This window comes from Dryobates pubescens, chromosome 2, assembly GCF_014839835.1.
Source record: "Dryobates pubescens isolate bDryPub1 chromosome 2, bDryPub1.pri, whole genome shotgun sequence".
Lineage (NCBI taxonomy): Eukaryota > Metazoa > Chordata > Aves > Piciformes > Picidae > Dryobates > Dryobates pubescens.
Window position 1 is genome coordinate 31,334,181 of NC_071613.1, and position 22,095 is coordinate 31,356,275.

Here is a 22,095-nt window from a genome sequence, read left to right on the forward strand (position 1 = left end):
AAAACAACCAAAAAAGCCCTCCAACACATGGATGTAGCTTGACCATCACTTCAGGTCATTCACACTGGCTTCTGCACTAGCAGCTGAAGAACAACCATTACCATTCTCAACTGTTATCTGTAATATAGTTTCAGTGAACGTGTCCTGTGGTTATGAATGTAATTGTCCTGAAAAGACTGCAAACAAATGCTCCAACAAGATGGAGCACATTAGAATCCCAGCAGGATGCCCAACAGCTAGCATGCCTGCCTCTCTTACACCTCCAGTAATAATGCAATTCCACAAGGAACTGAACTACTGGCTGAGCAGCAACAAACAGTCGTTGCATATTTAATGAAGTCACTCACCAAGTGCTGGAAAACAGAAGGTGCTTGGAGTGCATCATTAGTTCTGTCAAAGTGATAATTTACACATCTATCTTGTCAAATTTTCTATGGTTTATACTTTTGCAATAATAAATCTAACATACATTTGGTTAGTGAACTGGAAAAAAAACAAACAACTGTACTACAGTTACCAGTAGTCCTTCACAAACATTCTATGAAAAGATTTTAACCCCTTGATAACACTAGGTTGAGCCCCTGCTCCTACTGTTCATGTCAGTAAGACAAATGGATTTTTCAGGTTTCATATTAAACAGTGTTGAAGCAAGCTTGCTTTTATAATTCTAAGCTGGTCCATCTGATTAAATAGAAAATAGATCAAATGAAGGACAAGTTCTGTACAGATGCACCACTTATAAAGTGAAACAAACGTAAGTACTACTTTCCTATCAGTGCTGCCCTGTAAGTATCGTTTCTCCTCCATAGGATGATCCAATTAGCTTCAAGGATGAGAAGGAAAAGAAAACAACTAAGAAGAAACAGACAAAATAGTAAAAGATGTTACCATAAATGTAAAAATTATTCCAAGTGGCAAAGTTGCTTAACTCCACCTTAGCCTAGTCAAAGAACAGCTTTGGACTCAAGGAAGCCTTCATTTCCTCATCAATAAAACATAAGTTAAGCCTGATCTTACAATGGACTTGTGAAAACCACCTGTCCATTTCTAGCCTAGAGAAAGTAGACCTTTAAATTTTAGGCCTAGATGATGCCATTTCTCTAGAACTGCCATGAGACAATGGACAGAACCAGATTTTATTCAAGGACCTACTGCTTAGATTTCTTAGCCTAGTATACTTTTCCTCAATAAATAAGATCAAATTCACCTGGATCTTACATGTTATGTCCTAACATGAATAGGGTTCTCAAATCAACAAAGCATTATATAATCAATTTGTAGTAGCTTAAAGAGCTACTACTTGTCAAATTCAGCTGTACACATCATTACATGCACAATCCTTGTTGTTCCAGCCAGCAACAAATGCAGCCCTTCCTCCTTGAAGCTTTTTCTTCTGGAGACCTAATCTTGCATCTCAATTATCCAAGATGAAATGCAGAGTAAGTTTTACAAGCGACAAGTGCCCTGTTCCTGAGGCGTGCCATAAAACATTGAGAGGCTAGGAAGCCAGAGGTCTTTATCTGAAGTCCACCCAAATTACATTGAGTACAAACACGTATGAATCATCTGGCTCGTAGCTCATAAATAAGTTTTGGTAATGTCTCGCACATGTAGGTGACTCATGGGAGGTTGTAAAAGCAACCCATGTTGGAGGATCCCATCTTGCCTTGAGGTCCTATCTACAAAGAGATGACTTACAGGGAGCCTCAAGTCTTCCATAAGCCACAAACTGAACAAGTGCTACATCATTCAGAGAACCAAAACCAAAGACAAGCCTTGACATACCTCAGCAAATAATATGCCCTGAGACTCAATTCCAACCACTGTTCTGTTGCTTGAGAAACTAAGATAAAGAGTAGCTGGAGGGTTTCAGTGTCAGTTTTAACCAACAACCTTGTGTCATGTGAATTGGGATAAAACCCCTAAAATTTGGGTTAGGAATTGGGAGTAGCCTGTATGGAAACCCTTCCCCCTTGATCAGGACACTGGCCACAGTTACTTTTTTGGGACTCAGAGCCCTTACTTGGAGAGGTAAGTAAACAATTAGCACAAAGCTTCTAACTGTGGGTGATTTCAACTAAGAGATATTTCACACTATTACAGCTTAATAGTACATTCTTCCATTGCATCCATGAAAGCCTCCAACAGTGGCATATTAGGTCTGTGAGAGAAGTTCAAAATCATTAGTCATTTGGTTGCAGCTAAACCTGTAACAAAATTCAAATAAACAGCTTGAACCTTGCAGTCTAGTCTTTTTGTCACAAAACACCCTAGCATGACAGTGTACTTCATTCAAAGTACTTCTGAAAGCCCAAGGGACTCATTCAGTAGCAACTCTCAAAGACAAACTAATATTGGTCTTATTTTTGTAGTATTTTCAAGTCTTATCTTTATTGCAGTCCATGTGTGAAAGAATAACAAGTGAGCTGGGTAAATAACTTTTTCCCCACTACTGATACACAATAGCCCAGCCCTTAACTGGTTTCTTTACAAAAGCGTTCATCTTTTCAGGGTCTTTTCAATTTATCAGGGAACAAAATACACTTTGGTGAAGTGCAACCATACTCCATGTTGCTCCTGTAGGACCCACCCTTTGAAAAAACAAACCCAAAAAACAGCCAAGAAAACATGGACTGACATTACACTCTGTGCTGAAGTACCAAGCTTCCCCGGTGCATGGTTTTCAAAGACAAATGCATTAGATGGACAGCACATGCATCCTGGCCACAAAAGATAAAATGGGCATACAGCCGTCCTGGCTCACAAAGGCTACCCTCACTTAGCTTTGAAAAATGTATCTAGATGACTGCAAAAAGACCTGTCTGCTGAGAATGGAGCTACCAAACAGCATACAGAAACTGGTTTTCTCACTTTTGCAAAATTAAATACTTGGGCACATATGAATAGCCTTGTACAGAAAGTTTTAAAGGCAGCCGACAGATCCCAGGAATAACTACATCCATACAGAATAGACTTATAGCAGTGTGTGATCCCAGTGGAAACAGGCTCTAGTGGCACTGCACATGGCTCTAGACTTCCTCTGCTTTGGCCCTTGAAACTTAAGGGGTAGTTATTGCAGAACAGCAGCTTCGCTGAAGCCGCAGTAACAGGATGGGGCTCTTCCAGTTATTGCATGGGCTTCCTAAAGTCTGCTGTCCCTATGAAAAGCATCTCTATGGTCTGAGAAAGTGGTTAATGGATTACTGCTCTTACAAAGAGAGCTGTGCAATACTGAGAAATGTGTTACTGTAGTGGTGCTACAGTATATTGGACCAGTGTCCCACAGTCTTATTACATAGTTAAGACCATCCCCATAACATCTTGCACCGAAGTACTTTCATGTTCAGAAAGTCCTTTGTACTTACGTGGTGGAAAAGGCACTGAAGGTGAGTATACAGACCAAGGAGGAAAAAACACCTACACTATTATATTATTTCACACAAGGTTACTCTAGGCCTAATAGAGTTTAAACTCCTCCTAATTATCAGAGCAAGCTCTCATTTTAACATGAAAATGTGACCAGTCATCAGTACTTAACTGGATGGTAAGAAGATACTTTTCTGATGTAGAAGAGATAGAGACAAGAATGTGTTTAACTCCCCTCCATAAGGGAATTTTATAATTCCAGATTTTCTGGTTTGTGGGGTTAATTACTGCAATGTATAGCCTAAGCCACAGCCTCTTAATGACACCAAATTGCAACGAATTGCAATGTCAGATATGCAACTGAACGCAAATAAGGTGTGGAGCTTTTCTGGGTTTGTTGGGGGATGGGGTGCATCTGTGTGTTTGCTTAGGAGCATTTTTGGGGTCTGCTTTTGGCTTTGTTTTATGCTTTCAGAGTTAGGAGTCTTTTCTTTTTCCATCTTCCTACATAAACTACCAGGAAATTGATACCACACCTAAACATGTCATGCCTGGGCTACTTGGTTAACCTTTACTCTAGTCAGTATGTCCATAGAGTGGAAGAAAATTAGTTCTATTATGTTAAGTTGCTAAATAGGGGTAATTTCCTTAAATCCACAAACCAGTAATTGTTTCCTTAAGTAACCAGTTTCAGTTAGAATGTTCCCTGCATGGGAACCAATCCATCATTAATTTTTACACTCTTCCTTAGTTTTACCTGGGTTCTTCGCTTGGTAATGCAGAAAGATCAGGCCCAAATTCACCCTGCCACCTTTGATGCTGTACCCCAGAGAGGTTAATGTGCTATTTGTACCCACCAATATTTCAGCAGCACATTATTTTAGGTATATAAAACCAGCACATATTTTATGAAACAAGAATTACAGGATGAAAGGTATGACACATGATACTGGTGGGTTTAGGCCTTGGCCTGAATGATTAGAAAAAAATAATTTATCTGAACATAAACTTGTATTTACAAAGAATAATCACTCCTAATGCTGCTTTTTAAATACTAAAGTTTCTAGAAGCTAACTGGCTCTAGCAACCCTTGCTTACACGACTCTCAAGATCCTTTGTGACCAGAAAAGCAGAAGGGTCAAATCTGTGTTCAAAGATGTGTACTGTCCCTTTATACAGTTAGGACATAATCAAGGCAAGCTAAAAATCTATAATTAAGACTGTATAACCTCATGTAGGAAATGAAGATAAGGAATGCTACAACTAAGATACATAATTTCTGCATACTTTTCAAAACCTTTTCCTAAATCACAGAATATGTCATAACATTAGTTAAAAGGGTCAAAGAAGGTATAAGATATCAAAGTCACACATGAAGAACTAAAACCACTAATTAGCCTTTCACAGAAAGGTTCACAAGTCTAGTGAGAAACAGAACTACCATGTTTAGCCAAGACTGCCAGGATCATAAAAAAACCCCACAAACTGATAACCTCCTCTGTAAGGGTTAATTTGTGATGCACTAGAGGACAGTGCATTTTTACAGAAACAAAATTAAAAATACCACGATTTCAGTTCTGATTGCAGATTACAGCTATGTGCCTATCCACAGTGGACACTTACTTCCCCAGGTGTAAATTTAGACCTTTAAGTATCTCAAACTCTCATATATGACCCCTTCTCACTCAAGGAGTATATGAAGATTGACTTAAGTAGGCTTTGTATTTCCTATAGCCTCAAGTCTCAGACTACATCTGTTTTCTTTGATACACAAAAACAGAGTTAAAATAGCTCCATTTATCAGTGTGATTGTGGGCAGACAAACCAGCCTGTCTGTTTCCAGATAGTGAAAACAACTGTAATTAATCACAATCACAAAACAAATACTAAAAGAAATTGCACCAGCATTTTCTTTAACCCTACACAATAGACCAGTCTTTGCTGTGCTAAGAGGTACCAGGCCTGAAGGTCAGCAAATAAAACTGATATATTAGGCTAATTCTCAGCAGCACATCTACTAAACACTGGGGGGGGAGCGGGGGAAACAAAACAATCTTGAATATCTTACACAATAAACTGCCAGACAAAAACACTCAAAGCAGAAAATATTTTTCAGTATAAGGGGCCACCACGCATACAACAGGAGCACAAGAAGTCTAAGAGAAACCAAGTTTTCCATATCTGTCAAGTTTGAAAGTTCAAGTGTGCAAGGACTTGAAAATGCTAAGTAACTTTTCTTTTTCTTGTTCAACATATGCTGTAAGCAAGGCTTCATATGGTGAAGACAAATACATCCAAACATGTGACAAGCTCCAGCTGCACACAAGTTAATGGATGAAATGCTAGTCACAGTAAAATACAGCTGCCACAGCAGGGGAGAGCACAACAGTACATCACAGGGGTAATTCCACATCCTGTGTGTGAGTGTAAAACAGTCCACTATACCACATTAAATATTTAATCAGATGACTATAAGAGTATATCAAACAAAAACTACTGAAGCTGTTTTCACTCAGCTTCCAATATTCCGATATTGCCAAAGCAATTTCTATCACAAAGTCAGATACTTGAAAACAGCCCTGGCTAAAAGTCTCAAGTCCAGGAAGTCACAAAATTGTTTTAAAGAGCAGATTCTGCCCTTCAGTTTTCCCCATAGAGAGCTTTCTTAGATTACAAAATTTTATCTAGTTTTAAACCACTGAACTTCCTCTTCGCTCTTATTTCTGCGATCAGACAATGCCCCAAGAGAGCAGAGAGAAAAAATGCCTTAGTTTAACCAGTTTCAAGAACGTAGATGCACAAATCAAACACTTCACAAGTCTTCCTGGCATCTGAGTTTACAGCATTATGTAGGACACACCCAATCAAGCCAGGCAGAATATCTGGGAAAAAGCACACGGAAAGCATCAGATATATGAAGTATCACTTACACATGACACTGGTTCTTAATATTAAAGCACAAAATAACTCACAAATAGGTTAGTAACTCAGGACAAGTAATTCCCAAACTCCAAAAGAGCCAAAAGAATAATCAGGAAGTTAGCAGACACCAAGTCGGTGATACCAGTACTGTTACCAATTATGCAACAAATGGTAGATTGCAATAGAGCCCAGTCTCAAGTCACTAAATTTTACACACATGCTTTCAATAACTGCTCTGGAATTACAGCATTCACCTAGCCACAAGGGACGCCAAACTGTTGAGGTCTTTGTAACTGAATACATCTCTGCACAAGATTCAGTAGAAGTTGCATAAGACAAATTAATCAATGGCATTTTTGGGTTCTCAGGCAGCCAGTACACTCTATATCAAAGATTTTAAACTAGTGCTCCTAAATACACCACACTGATTTCACATCAAGCAAACCAGCTTCAGGGCCAGTTCCCCTGAAAGTCTGACAAAGGGGTGAAAATGTCTAGAAAGAATGTGAGGAGATCCACACACACCCCTCTCAGGAATACATATGAAATATTTTTCAAAGTTCTATCACAAACTACTTTATGCAAGTATGAATATGTAGCAGTATCAAAGAGATTAACAGTAGACTGAGAACATTACCTCCATGGTGATGTGACAGACTTCCTCCATTGGCAAGTATTTCTTCTCTAGCAGCCCTCTAAATTGGAAAAAGGTGTTTATTCCACAGCAAATGCACCACATTTTTTAGTTAAATCTGTGCTTTCATACTCATTTACACAGGTGTTTTAAGTTTCAGAAGTAACTGGGGTCCACAATAGAGGTAAACAAGCCTGCATGTAAATATGGACTGGGATTTTCCAAATAAACATTAGCAAAGCCAAAACATTCCAAATGGCATCTAAGAAACCTATTGTTTCAGAATGGAATATTCTGGATCATTACCCCCTTGCAAGAACTAGTCTAGTGGTTGGGATGCTCACCTGGAATATGGTGAAGTGTCTACTGAAAAAGGAAACAACAATAAAGAAGCTGGAAAACAGGCTCCCCAGAGCTGTTAAACATCCATACCAGACCAGAGATTAGATCCAGATCTCCAAGATTCTGGTCAAGGGAGTGAGATACTTTAGAACTGACAACACTTTAATGGGTGATGTTTGTGGTAGAAAACAAAATTTAGATTTTTGTTAAGAAACAGCAGACCTAGACCAGTGCTCGCCTAGGCCTAAACAGAAATAGCCACAACAGATAATTGTCTGGAACAGCACAAGAGAGAGAGAGAGATCTCCTCACATTCATTACTCTCTACATACAGCACTATTAACAGAATATGATCTTGATAGTTTTGTCACATATTTTTAAAGACTAATTGAATATTAAGTGAAAGAAGTAGTTTCATAAAGCTACTAATAGAACTAAGGAAGTATTGTTTCTCGTGGATTTGGGTTCCATGGATGATGGTTTCTGGCATCCATGAACAAGCTGTCCTATACTTTAGTTAGAAGTATTCATTTACTGATGTCTAAAATAGTCACCTGCTAGTCTTTCCTTTACTTGGTGTGCCATATTAGTGTGTACCTCCTTCCCTAGCTACTAATATAAAAGCTGCACAAGTAGACTTCTGATGTCTTTCCTGCAAAATTCAGTTAGCTTGGACAATAGGTTCAGCATATATTACAGGATATCAGCTTCTTTTTCTTAACTACTTATACATTACCTCAATTTGTTCATAGACATGAATAGGATCACTGATTCCTCTGTAGTTAAAGGCAAAGTAGAAGTAGACACATGCACCTGCATCATACGTCTGTGTTACCCTGTTGAAAAGAGCTGCATTACAAACAAAGCTTTATGGTACTAAGCCAGCCACTACGTTGCATTACACAAATCATAGTCTTTTGTCGTTTTTGCTCATATTTTGTAACTTAATGCTATGATTTTGAGAGTTAAAGCTTTTAAGTTGTTACACTTGATTCTCATGCATATATGCAAGTGCCAAGATTAATCGCAAGTTAGAGGAAGGTCAAGATTAGCATTACCAATAAGATGCACTTTATGTAGTAGCTAGTAAGTTTAATTACCTCTTCATTAGTTCTCTTACTAAGAAAAGATTCAACACAAAGTTTCAGGTGGTTGTCTGGCTTACCTGCAGGTTGAGAGAGGAGCAAACTGAACACCCTTTTCTTTGCATTCTCTTACTATCCTTTCCTTTACATTCCTACAAAGGTCCAAAACTCTGTAACAGAAAACAAAAATGTTAAAAATGTAAAATCTTACTATATGATTTTGTGCAACATCCTAAAAACTTCAGCTTTGGTAACTTTTTCTTAAAAGTATGACCTAATGAAACAGAAGATTACCTTTGAGAAACTTTTAACTAACTTACGTTTTGTTCAAAAGGAATATTCCTCATCAACATTAAAATTGTTTTTCTGTACTTCTCCCAAATACCAAGTGTTGGAAGCATAAAATAGAAAATTACCAAGCTCACTGCAGCTGATAAACACAGGATGACTAGAGCAAGCAAAGAGGCTGGGTAGAAATCTAGTGGTCTGTACTGCCATAGCATGGGGGAGAATGGACTGGGCATGGTGGAGGCCCACCACTCCATCCGTTCACCTGTCATCCATGGCACTGCTGACCAGAGGTGTTACAGCAAAAACAAGAAATATTTTGTGCTACTAATAAAGGAACAACTGGTTGACCGCCAGGAAAGGTAGGCTTGACCACAATCCTACCAACAGACTCTGCACAATATTAGATAATGAGGTACAAATATTGGCCCAATTTCATATATCATTGGAGGGTATCGGAAGTTCACCACCAAAAGGCAGGGATAGATAACCAGATTTGTCCCCCTCATACCCTCATCCCATCCCAGAAGGGACACTTAGGGTAAGATTTGCAACCTCAGCTACAGCTCAGGTACAAGACTTGAGGCATATCAGGGAGCCTCCCAATACAACATATGGTTTAAATTCAGTTTCCCCATGAACAAACTTAAGTTACGAATAATTTGAATGCAATAAAGTACAAGTTTTAAGCAATTCTAAAGAATAATCACAGTTTACCTATCCCAAGGAACAGATGTCTCAAATGATTCTCCTATTACATAGTAATCCAGGCCCAGGTCCTAATAAATTGAGAGAGGAAATTATCAGTAATATTTAGCATCAACATCTGGGATTCCAGTCTATGCTACGCAGCTAACAGTTGAGCAACATCCGTTAGTTTGTATGAGAAAACCAGAAAGTCTCTTTAGCAAAAGCGTCCATCGTCCCACTGACATTAGTCTATAATTACAGTAACAGGAGTAGCTCTTCAAAGACAGATGCCAAAAATTTAGATGTCATTGCTATAGCGAGACAACTTGTCAGACTGTCAGCACGCCTGCACTAATCAAATATTCGTATCAGTGGAGCGTCAGGCACAGAGCTCCACTGTGGTAACCAATATAATACCTAATGGAAATACTTATTTGGAATGTAACTCTGAGCTAGGTAGAATAAAAACAAACATTGCACCCATTTACATATAACCTGCTGATGTAAAGGGAAATTCAGCAATGTGTCCCTGACTTATCAGAAAAGCCAAATAAGATCTGGCACTCAAGATATGCATACTATTCTGGAAAGAAAAAAAAAAATTTAGCCTAAAAGTCTTACAAACAGCTGCAACAGTTCAGATGAAAGGTCTATTTGTTCTGGAATTCTGATTCAAATCAGTCATGAGCAGATGTCCAAGAATAAAAGCTGAGTGAGCTCATGAGCACTTCCAGTACTCTCCCAGCCTCCAGTTACATTCAACATAGATTTACAAGTCTGAAGAAACGGAATACATGTAACCTCTCAGTGAAGGCCGAGATATCCAAAACAAGCTGCATTTTGATTTCAGAGAATGCCCTTCAAAAACACATCTGTTTTGTTATACTAATTAATGGAAGTTCTAGCAGGCAGACAAAAGGTGACCTACTCGAAGGTATGCGATGACAAATGTCAGCATATATCCCCTCTGTCCATTATCTTCTCCTGCTGCCAAGCCACTGCAATTAAGAAGAATTTAGTTTTGGAAAGTAGTCACCAATTTTCAAAACTAACTAGAAAAATATTTTAACTATCAAATGTATGTGTTAGTTTATCTGTCTCCAAGCTGCATTAAAACAGTTGCAAATAGTAAAGTCTCTTTACCGGAAATGAGAAGCTGCTTTAAACAAGACCTTTAACATTTTTGCATTTCTCTTTTTATTCCATAATCTGAAGAGATGTGGTAGTTTTAGGCTGTGCCTAGAAAATTTTCCACAGATCTTGAACAGAAAGCGATAGAATGTAAATAAATCACCATTGGATGCAAAAGGAAAATAATAAGGTCTAAATAATCCTGTAGGCTGTCCAATGAGATGAACAGTCTTCAAACATCACAAAAGAGCAAGGGAAACAGAACTAGACGTAGTATTTTCTTAATGTTAATTTATAAGAATACATGTAACTACATTTCTGAGCCTGTTTGTGCACTGTGTGCTCACAACTTATGCAAGCAAGACTGACATAAGATCCCAAAAGTGTAAACTGGACACCCTGAAAGATAGAATTAAAGCATTTTATACCATTAAATGGTTTAGACCAGTGTAAGCATTTTAGACCAGGCCAAACTATTAAACACTGAACTGATAGCATTAACTAAGCAGCACAGACAAGCACCAAAATGCTCTTTAAGATCAAAAGCAGTATTATTCTTATCATTCTATGTTAGCAAGCTGTTCACATACAAGAGCTTATGAAAGTGGCTTTCAAGCAGAGTGAAAACAAATTTCATAAAGGACAGCCCAGAAATGCATAAAACAATACTTATGCATATTTGAGTAATAGAGACTAATGCTAGCAATATCTTTCTTGAAAAGAAATCACACTTAATGATCATTACCCAGCCTGCCACTTCAATTAATGTTTTGTTCCTTTGTAAGAACAAAAAAACAGTGCGTGGGCAGAAATTCACTGCATTCTTTTAACACAAATACTTCTTTTCAACAACCTCCTTGCATTTATGATATGCTCACAGAAATTCTGCAAAGATTTCATACGATCCTTATGATTTTGTCTTCTTCTGTAGTTCAATTTGTGTCTAGTATTACAAAACAAGCAGCTTCCATAGCTATAAGCAATTACAAGGGCTAGTTTCCATAAATAACACCAGCTGTACATTTAGTCAAATACTTATCTCTCTGCAATACACAAACAGCTGAAGTTTCAGTAAAGTTTCCCCAGAAATAATTAGCTAGCACAAGCTGTCCCTAATCAAGGGAACATTCAGTACCTAATTGATTATTTCCACTTCTCACTGGTAAGCTGAGAACATATCCATACAATAATCACTATAAAAATATGGCAATCCTGTTTTCTCCTGGATAGTTAACTCCCAGCTTCATATGAAAAAAATCCTTGAAAAACATACCCAAACTTGGTGGCAATATCATAGACTTGTTTTTCGTGCTGAAGAACCTTCTCTCTGTCGCCCTCAAAGAGCAAGGTAGCTACACACAGTATGTTGGGATCAAATCCTTTAAACTGCAAAGAAAAAGCTTTGCGTTATGTCATAGCCTATGCAGTAGAAATTTTAACTTTTCAAATACACAGCATGTGCTCTGGTTAGTAAATGTTGTTGCAACTAAGAAAAAAGATTAGAAAAATGAACATCTTTCAGAAAATTTACTCCCAAAATAATCAGGTTTTTCCTTGACAGAATAAACATGCACAAGCCCAGTGAAATTAAAGATTATCTGTCATCTTTTTTATCCTGTTAAAAAGCAGTACAGGTGTAACAGCTGTCTACACATGATAAAGTAAGAACAAGTCTTGAATGCTTTGAGCAGTAGGGAGACATTTGTATTCTATCAACTATCTCTGCATTGAAGATGGAAAATGACTATCATGACCATAAACATAATTGTTCTGATAGAATTATTTTGAGCAATGTGCCATGGAAAAGCTCTCTGGAAAGAAAGTAACTTCTAAAGTTGTGGCACTGAACACAGCCCAGTGGAATTAGGGACACCACCAACAGTTTAATAATAATGCAGTGAGGTTGTCTGTAAGCCATTGTTTCAGGAATGACAGTCAAAAGTCATTTTTGCAACTAGTCCAAAAAGTAAGAGCCTTACTGTCTTTTTTTTATTATTATTAATTGGCTCTGGTGAATTACCACTACTAAGCAGGTTTCAGATGCAATGGAGAAGAATATCAAACTGCAATAAAAATTTCATAACTTTTCCACAGTTAAAAAGGGTAAAAAAATTATCATTTACAACAACATCCATAATATCTATGCTGATCAGCAACTTTGGGGTTTTCTTTGTTGTTGTTTGCATGGCTTTTTTCTTTTAAGGCCTTTCCCTTTTCAATGGCATTCAACTCTTCTAGTCTATACTCTGCTTGTGGTAACTGTTACTTAAGCACCAAGAGCAAGGTTATAAGTAAGTCTGGAGACTTATAAGGTCTTGAGATTTAAATTCAACCTCCATGCACAACAACTACATTGAGGGGGAAAAAAAACACAGTTAGTTGCTATTCCTTTTATTATTCCTTTAACCAGTTTAACTGTGCTGACAGAAGGGTCTAAAAAACCAGCCAGGAATCAAAATATCTTGGGGTTGTTCATTCCTCCAGCCAATGAGCTCAAGTTTGTATGGCGAGTCCTAATCAACGGATATTGCATCCTACTACCCAACAAAACACCACCAAAATAGCCTCTGCAAAGCAGCATATACTCCTCCAGCCAAAGGTCTGCCTTATCCTAGTCTTGCAAAAAAGCCTAGCTAACAACAAAAAGTTTTCTTTATTTTGTTGCTACAGTGATAAACACCAAGGACAAGAATAAAGGTCTATTAAGATGCTATTAGTAGTCCCTTCTTGTTCTAGAACCACTTCTATTTCATCCAGTATGAAACCTTTCACCTACTCTGCCATCTTTTGGTTGTAATGTCAGGTAACATTCTGCAGTTCTCTTCAAGAAGTATTGGAGGAACTATCTACAGTGTAAACTAGTAGAGAAAGAAACGTAGAGCACTCATCTACCAATCAAATAGTCCCAAACTATAAGAAGAAGTAAACAAGACTGTCTCTGTTCTCTTCAGAAGTATCAGTTAATAATAATACTGCTTGATAAAAGAACAAAGTGTTAATCTGTTATTTTGTATTCTGCATTTTTTACTTTTTTGACACATGTGTTGGTTTTACCCCTCACTAATCTTTCTCTTTTCTCTATTCCTACCTTCCCTCCCATCTGGGAGACCTCTCAAGTAGCGGTTGCTCATATACACCAGGGCAATAAGCCCTGGCATAAAGAGTTCCAGACTGGTCAAACTGGAACATCTGCATAAGTATTACATAGCATTTCTCCATGTTTTTCTTCTCCAGCAGAACTAGGAGAATTGGAATACAACATCCTTGGGTGATAACACCTCCAGAAGCAGCGACACTTTTGGGCGACTACAGAAGTATATTGCCACCGAGGATCGTTGCATACTAACAGCAATCCACCCTGACTTTAACTGCTTTAGGTACTCCTTCACCACAGCAGTTAAGGGACAGAAGGCAAATTTTTTGGGGGCTACTTGTAAATCTAACAGGGATTCCCTAGCAAAAGATGTGGCATTTTCTACTTCAGTACCACTAGAAATTACAGCAGAACACTAGCCACTGTCTCTCAGGTAAGCCTACTGCTTGAAGACACCCAATAACAGACCAGAAGGGAATGTTTACCACTTGCTAAGTTATATAAATCCAGGATGATGCTATTTTCTACCTCTGAATACCAGTATTTGCAGGATCTCTATAGCTAGCTAATCTGGAAGGAAAAAAACCCACAATCAGTAATAAGAAATCACTCATTACAAAGGTCGATGCAAAACCATTTTATAACCAGAGAGTTCTGAATCTAAGAATATTTACTGAGACAAATTCCAGAAATACAAAAAGAGGCCAAATGGCAAGGGCAATTCAAGACAGCTATCGAGTCTCTCCCAAAATTCTAGTCAAATATAGTAAGAACATATACTGACAAAATCTGGAAATAGGAAAAGATATTTGTTATCCTCACTCCAGCAGTACTAACTGATGATCAGTGGTTTGCAAGCTAGATCAACTGGTTCCAGTCTTGTCTGTCACTCTTACAATTTATTATACAAGACATGAAATCAACAGATATGACCAGGTCTCATAGAACAACTCAAACAGATAATCTCAGTTTGGATTAAACCACTTTAAGAATCCTACTACAATGTAGGATCTGTTAATACTATCTCTAACACAGCTAAGTTTGAGTGTATGAAAACAAAACAACAAAACCTCAATCAATCTTGACTTTTATGAATAGCATGCAAAGACTGAAACTGTATTAAACTCCAAAGTTACCTTTGTGATGTAGAATTTTTTCAGTCCATCCAAAAATGATGTAAAAATGGAAGCAACTTGCGGTTTAAGGGCATGACCTTTGGCAAAAAGTGGAAAAAAGTTTGTGTTAAGGCAAATGATGCTCTTAAAATTCCTACTTCAATGGGCAAATGAAAATATAGCTTGGTAGCCAAAAGTTGCAAGAATCACTTGGAGCATACCATCCTAAAAAGACTTCTCTCATTTGAAAGATGATTTAGGGCAAAGATTTTATTACCTTAAGAGGCATATATGCAACTGCACACCATTATTTCACTTGACATTTTAATTAAGGCTGCCCTAATTTAGATCCTCACAAGTGTATGGTACATGGAAAATTTTAAGAGCATTTCATTAGTTTTTACACTATAAAACTAAGCAAAATCAGTGACCTTTTTTGAAGTTATGCCAAAACCACTGAAACCAATAGCAAAAATGGAGTGAAGCAGTGTTTTTCCCTAATGGTTATATCATCATTGTGCAAAATTTTCTACATAAAGCTAGTAATTGCTTCCTTAATCACATACAGGGAACTAAAATTACCAGGATACATAAATGGTGTCTTGGAGTCTGTTAAATTAACCTCTCTGCCTCAGGACCAGGTTTAATTGAGATGAAAGTCTTTTACTGTTTGTTCCATTGTTTTCAGTCACAAGCAACTTCTTGAACTCCCATTACTGCTTCACTTCAATGGTCTTGCATCTGGCCTACATGCTGTGAGCCCAATTCATAAAAAGTTAAGCACCATCTACATGATACTTTTTTCTATAATACTTCAAAGCTTTTCCTCCTGAATAAAGCAGCACTTGATTGTTCTCATTCCCTCTTCAGTAAAGAGGGATTCTCTCTGTAGATACAAATAAACCCCAAGGAGTACACCTCTAATTACATTAACAAATAAACCTCAAGGAGTACACCTCTAAGTACATTTAAGTAAACACAAGTGCAACAGACAACCACAATTTTTTAAAACTATTGGACTTAAACATACTTAATCATGATTACAAGAAAAATCTGTATTGACACACCTGAATCTGTTCTGCAGGTCCCTGTATGAAATGCAACCTCAAAACTAAAAAGTGTTGGGTTTGAAGCTTGTACTTGGTCCAGCTTCTTCCCAATTACAAAGAGGGAAAAAAAAAAAATCTGCTTTTTTGTATACATTTGATGGAAATAGGATAACACTAAAGATTGATCAAAGCAAGCAGCAAGTCTTTTTGGGATTTCACAGAATCACAGTGTTAGGAGTTGTAAGGGATCAAGTCTAACCCCCCTGCCTAAGCAGTATCTCCTATATGGTAGGCCGCACAGGAATACATCCAGGTGGGTTTTGAAAGTCTCCAGAGAAGGAGACTCCACAACCTCTGGGCAGCCTGTTTCAGGTCTTACAAATCCTGGGTTTGAAAAACAAAGTTCATCTTTCTCAACACCACCATATTAATGGCACTTGAAGTCAAGATTTATCATTGAGGCTTCTGTTCAAAAGAAGTTTCAGAAACTCACTTGAACAAGTGGTATTTAAATAGAACTTTTCAAGGTCAATCAAACTTTGTATTTTCATCATCTGAGTATAATCAAAACACTGAGGTCTCCGCAAGACCTTCAAGTTCTACAAGCTATTAGCTTTAGGGTAGTAGAATTCTCAGTTCTCCTCAAGAGTGCCTTGAGCCAGAACACATCTTTTGCCAAATTTCCTACAGTTTAAAACGACAGCTTTCCCTAAGATTGCTAAAAAAAAAAAATATTACTATTCCTCTACATGTCTGATATTCTTACTTAGCAATTTGAACTAGTAGAAATTTCACAACAATTCAGTAATCTTGTAGTAGCTTCATTGACTATATATATACTTAAAGCCTACAGCTCAGCTCTATTTGTTAGTTTTCCTAGCTATGGCATTTACTACATCCAAGCTTCTTTTAAAAACAGCATCACCCTTTGAACAAGTATGTCATTGCCCCTCTCCCATCCAAATCATCATCACATCAGAACACTTACCAAAAAGTCTGCTACTTCTCATGAAGCTGTACACCACTTGTTATACTTCTATGAAATTTAAAGGAATCAATCAACTTACCTACAAAGTAAGGAGCCTGCATTCTGATAATTTTCTTTTCATACCAAATTTCCTCATTGGTACTCTTACCAAGAAAATGTTTGAAGTACTGTATTACAAAACTATACATAATCTCTGCTCATTTACAGCCAAATAGAGAAAATGCCTCCAGAATTTTAAACTCTCCAGTACGCTATATGCCAAGAACAGAAAGGCAGCCAAAAAAGTGTGGTGCAGAGCATGGCTCTTTACTGACTATTGTAGTTAGTGCTCTTTACCCAGAGACAAAGAAAAGCTTCTGTTTCTGAAAGTACACATTATGGCACTATCTGGAGTTTAAACTTAAGGTTCATTGCCTTCTTTGTCTACTGTTAAGCAAAAGAGTTAGCTCTAAACCAGATTTAAGTTACTAAAAACCAAAATCCTTGGAAACATTGGTCCAAGATGATCAACACACTTACCAAACTGAAACTGTGCATTGTCAACAAGGCGAATTGATGCAGGAGCACATCTCTTGGGGGCAAAGTTAGAGGAATTAGAGGAGAGAAGGAAAAAAAGATTATGTTCACAGTTTTGCTGAAGTTTGTGACAATTTGGTTTTCATTTAAAAATAGCATAAAAGAAAGCACACTTTGATACCAGAGACCTAAGGCCAGCACGGTCTTTGAAAAGAGGCAACCATAAGCTTGTTTTCACTGGAGTAACACCACCTATTCGGCACACTGAGCTACAACACACCAAAAATGTTTCAGTTTAACCTCAAGTCAACACAGGAACAGTACAAGGATTTCTGTCCTTCAAATACTGAATGTTTTCCTAAACTGCCATGTGCACTAAAGATACCATACTTAATGTGAATATTAACCTTATGTTGCTGTATAATCAAAATTACACATACATTACACATAGATTGAAAAAGCCTAATTGTTGTGAGATAACCCTGGCAGGCAGCTAAGTACTACACAGCTGTTCACTCACTCCCCTGCAGTGGGACCAGGGTGGAAATCAGAAGGGTAAGAGTGGGAAAACCCATGGGTTTGGATAAAGACTGCATGATAAGCAAAATGGGGGGGAAAAAAACCAACAAAACCACCAGAAATTATGCACAAAGCAATCAGTTACTGCCAGCTGACAAATACCCAGCTAGCCCTCAAGCAATGCTAACCCCTGGAAAATTAACCCCCCTCCAGTTTTACTTCTGATCATGATGTATCATACAGAATATTGCTTTGGTCAGTTTGGGTTAGCCATCCCAACTACACTCTGTTCCAGCCTTTTGTCTGCTCCCACATAGTTGGTGGCAAGAGGAGAGCTAAATCACCAGCTAAAACACTGGTGCCTTAACATCATTTTCGTCACAAGTACAAAGCATACTGCCACACAGGCTGCTATGCAAAAGTGTAACTCCATCCCAGCCAGACCCAGTACACTAATGATCTGCCATCAGACTCCAACTAAAAATCTGTCTCTGGGCCCAGTATCTGCACTGTACAGGAATCTGAACAACAGTAAGCACATCTACCTTCAATTAAGCAAGCTTCTGCTCATACATATGTCATATGGAAGCACATCTCTATCACTTGGATTTGACATATTCACCCTCAATTATATCACTAGTGTGTATTTTGTCACAACAGAAACAAAACGTGAAGAACTAAGACTGGGCAGGAAGACAGAAGATTAATGAGACCAACCCACTTACAACCTGTAGGCTAGTTATTCTTAAAGTTGACCAATACAGTCAAAGAACAGCTTTTTGGATAGCAATCATTGTAATTACAACCCAAACTGACGCAAGGGGCAACAAAACAGAGGAATAAGCAGTTCAAGAAAGCAGTGAAAAAGTAGTTGCAACAGAAGCTTAGAAACAGAGCAACACTAAGGGGCCGGTAGTGTCTATCCCCCTGCCTTCTAACTAAGCCCACAACTAGAAAAATAGACATTAACTTCTTAATTTAACTGTTCATCAGTCATATGACAAAGCATCCCCAAATAGTCTGCTTTGATAACTGTAACAGGAAGAACAAGCACTAGAAACATGACAGAAGAATTGGCAACTGCTACTGACTAGCTGTGGTCATGTGTGTCATTCATATACCAGTTTGAACATCTGGCTTGAAACATTAAGTCACTAATTTAGCCCCATCACTGAAAAAATAAAAATTCAAGAGCTGTGTTCAGCATTAAGTGAACCATTTCTGAAATTACTTTCCCAGTTGAGGGTCTATTCCACTATTCATAAATATTATTTAATACTTCTTGCAGAGTGCAAAGGAAAGTTAGGATAAGATTGTGAAGAAAGAGGATGGCCAGTCCAAGATTTGCTTGGAAGCAAATTATGGCTATCCATGAGAAAAAAGGTTACACAATTTGGATACCCATGTCTGAGTTTTGCTGCCCCAAACCATCTGACCACACTCTTCAGAAGGGTCTGCTTAAATACTGTAAGCACAATTCCACCTCAAAATACCCAGCTCCCCGGAATGTCACTGTGCTTCAGGAATGTTTTCTAAACATAGGCCATATCCCTCCATTGCATGACTTTCATTCCTTCAGAACAACTCAGCTGTCTTTTACTTGTATGCTGCAAGTTAACTCCTTTTACTACTGGTCCCTTTTACATAGTCCTGAACTAATCTGATTACAAAGCTCTGCACTGAAGGAGGAAAGCCAAAGTTGGAATGCTTCTACTGAAAAAGAGCCATCAACAGCCTCATTCACCATCTGGCTCACAATACCAAGCAAATTCAGAAAATGCTCAATCTTCAATTGCATTATCTCCAAAAGGCTTGTGGACCATACACAAGAGTTCATGTCTCAAATCCTTAGTTATCAATTGCCAGAAATACCAGTGTTAACACTGCCTTTGTGCTAGAATTTGTGTTCTTGAGGAAAGTTAACCTCCAGCTTTTCCTCACCTGCTTTGCCACTTCCCTTAAGCAGGCCACCCCTCGTTCAAAGTTAGGGAAGACCACAGAGCCATACTTCTGGTATTCAGGAACTGGACGAATCTTTATCGTAACTTCAGTAACCACTCCAAGAGTTCCTTCAGGAAAAAGAAAAACTGAGTGAAGTGTTGCAGTATCTACTTCTTGCAAGTTACCCAACTTACAACCATTTAGCAGGATGCTTTAAGTTAACACAAATCAGAAGTCCCAAAAATCCTATTGCAGTAATAGGTGACTTATTCCTGACTATTTACATCATGGTGAACGCTTACAACACAGGCTACAATTCCAGTAACAAATGTCATGATTCAGAGGCTAATAACTCCCCAGAACTGCTTTAGACACAGTTCAGAGTTGCTTAACTTTAGGTGCCTAATTAAGGTCCAATGTATTATCCCAACAACAAATTCGTGCCTGCACAATGCCACCCATATACACACTTGAAGCTTCATCACTAAAGGTGCTCAAATCATCAAGCCATTACAGAAGCTGAATTAAGATGCAGTTACATGAAATGACTGTTTATACCTTCAGATCCCATAATGAAGTGATGGATATCGGGTCCCGTTGACATGCGAGGTACTTGACAGTTTTTTTCTACTATTCCTCTAGGAGTTACCATTTTTATATGAATCACCTGTTTAAACAATAGGCAGTGACTATGAATATTAGCATGAAGCACAGATTTCTTGGTATGATATTTTCTACAAAATGTGTATTAAGCTTGACACAGTTCAGCTTTGTAGAGTTGGGGGGAATGGGGAGTTGGGTGTTAGGTGGTTTGTTGTTGTTGTTGTTTGGGGGTTTTTTTCTACATTCTTTAGGCAACCCCAAGAACTTTTGTGATAACCTGAGGACTGGTACCAACAATTATGTTTAATGTAGCATGGTTTGCCCACACAGACTGTTTCCAGTTCTGTGCCAAACCAAATCAGCCATTAGCTAAATACAGGCAATAATGGTTAGAATTGTTTTGTTCCTCAGTGCACACAATAGTTCTTGAATAGAAGGATTTTAATCAAGAATGTACACAGTACTTCAGAGGAATAGCAAGAATTTAGATTTTGCTTAAATGTTGCTTTAGAACTGCTTTTAGTAAATCTAACAGTCATTGGTTGCTATGGAAATATTTCTATTAGGAGGAAAGACAAGAGTAAGCTTTGTGAAATACATTATCAATATTAAATCTGCCATAAGGCTGATTCATATGTAAGGCTACAAGCTTAAGTATTTTTCAGTGTTACTGCCTCTCCAATACAGAGCCCCTATATATTTTCTAAATCCTTTATTCACTTATATACCAAGGAAGGGTGGAGGTTTTTTGTTTGATTGGGTTTTTGGTTTGGGGGTTTTGCTGTGGTGGTGGGTTGTTTTTCTGGTGTTTTTTTTTGTTTGCTTGTTTCTTTGGGGTTCTTTAAGTGAAGACTTTAAAATAAAGCAGAAGTACTGAATTTCAACTAATAGCTTTAAAATGTTCAAGCACAGGTAGCTAAGTAATTTTCATCCTACTCCAAGTTCAAGAACTTCATTATATGCATTTCATGAACTGTTGATTCCCCAATGAAGGGATTTTAGGCAGCTTTATAATATACACCATTCCGTAACACTTCAGGCAGTAAGGGGCACATGACAGTAAGTGTGAGCAGTTTTAGTTCAGCCAGGCCTGCTGGGTAAAACTGTGTCATCCTGCCAACCTCAGTCACTGATAGTAACATGTCACATTGTGCACAGAACAAACATGTCTGAACTATGAGCTGTTTAAAAGCCTGAGGTGATGGGGATAAATTACCACAGTATGCTGCAGGAATGAAGGAAAAAACCTACACACGCAGAAGGGTTACTGTACCAACTATGAGAGAAAGCTGCAAAATTAAAACAAAATTTCAATATACTCAATATATCTGTTGTAACAGAAATGGTAGATTTTTAAATCAAAAAGTATGCTTTAAAAAAAAAATTACCTGGGTTAATACAAAGGTGAACCATTTTAAAGCTTAAAACCGATTCAGGAATAAAACACTGCACTTCCAGTCCACTGCTTCCTTCCTCAGGGTTCCTATAGACCATGTGGTGGCATTAGACTTCACCTTTGTGTATCCACATGGTCAGTTATCAGCCTACTGATTTCAGAAAAACAAATACTAGCATAGGAAGAGGTAGGAAGGTGGAAAGAGCTAGCCTGCTGTCAGAGGATCCAACTAGATAACTTCATGGACCTTTCGGAATTACCCTAAAAGTCTGACATTACTACATTGGATTAATAGAGCACCCAAAATGGTTGGAAGAAGGCATCAGAGTCAAGATAGGGTAACAAAATTCCTTAAGCTAGTCAGTGAGTACCAAAACGAAATTGACTTTTAGATCAGTAATAAGGATTATTAGTAT

At 37.9% G+C, this 22,095-nt stretch overlaps 1 protein-coding gene across 2 annotated transcripts in view; it reads right to left on the reverse strand.

Moving 5' to 3' along the window:
• The window catches only part of AGPS (alkylglycerone phosphate synthase), a 57,312-nt gene that overhangs the window by 5,261 nt on the left and 29,956 nt on the right, over positions 1-22,095 (reverse strand). For both annotated transcript variants that reach the window (XM_054174168.1, XM_054174161.1), the window contains exons 10-19: positions 20,239-20,347; positions 19,681-19,808; positions 17,224-17,275; positions 14,689-14,765; positions 11,732-11,844; positions 10,256-10,325; positions 9,355-9,416; positions 8,430-8,519; positions 8,001-8,100; positions 6,926-6,983 (exon numbers count right to left, since the gene is read on the reverse strand). In XM_054174168.1, coding sequence (XP_054030143.1) covers positions 6,926-6,983; positions 8,001-8,100; positions 8,430-8,519; positions 9,355-9,416; positions 10,256-10,325; positions 11,732-11,844; positions 14,689-14,765; positions 17,224-17,275; positions 19,681-19,808; positions 20,239-20,347 — 859 coding nt within the window. The remainder of the gene's footprint in view (positions 1-6,925; positions 6,984-8,000; positions 8,101-8,429; positions 8,520-9,354; positions 9,417-10,255; positions 10,326-11,731; positions 11,845-14,688; positions 14,766-17,223; positions 17,276-19,680; positions 19,809-20,238; positions 20,348-22,095) is intronic.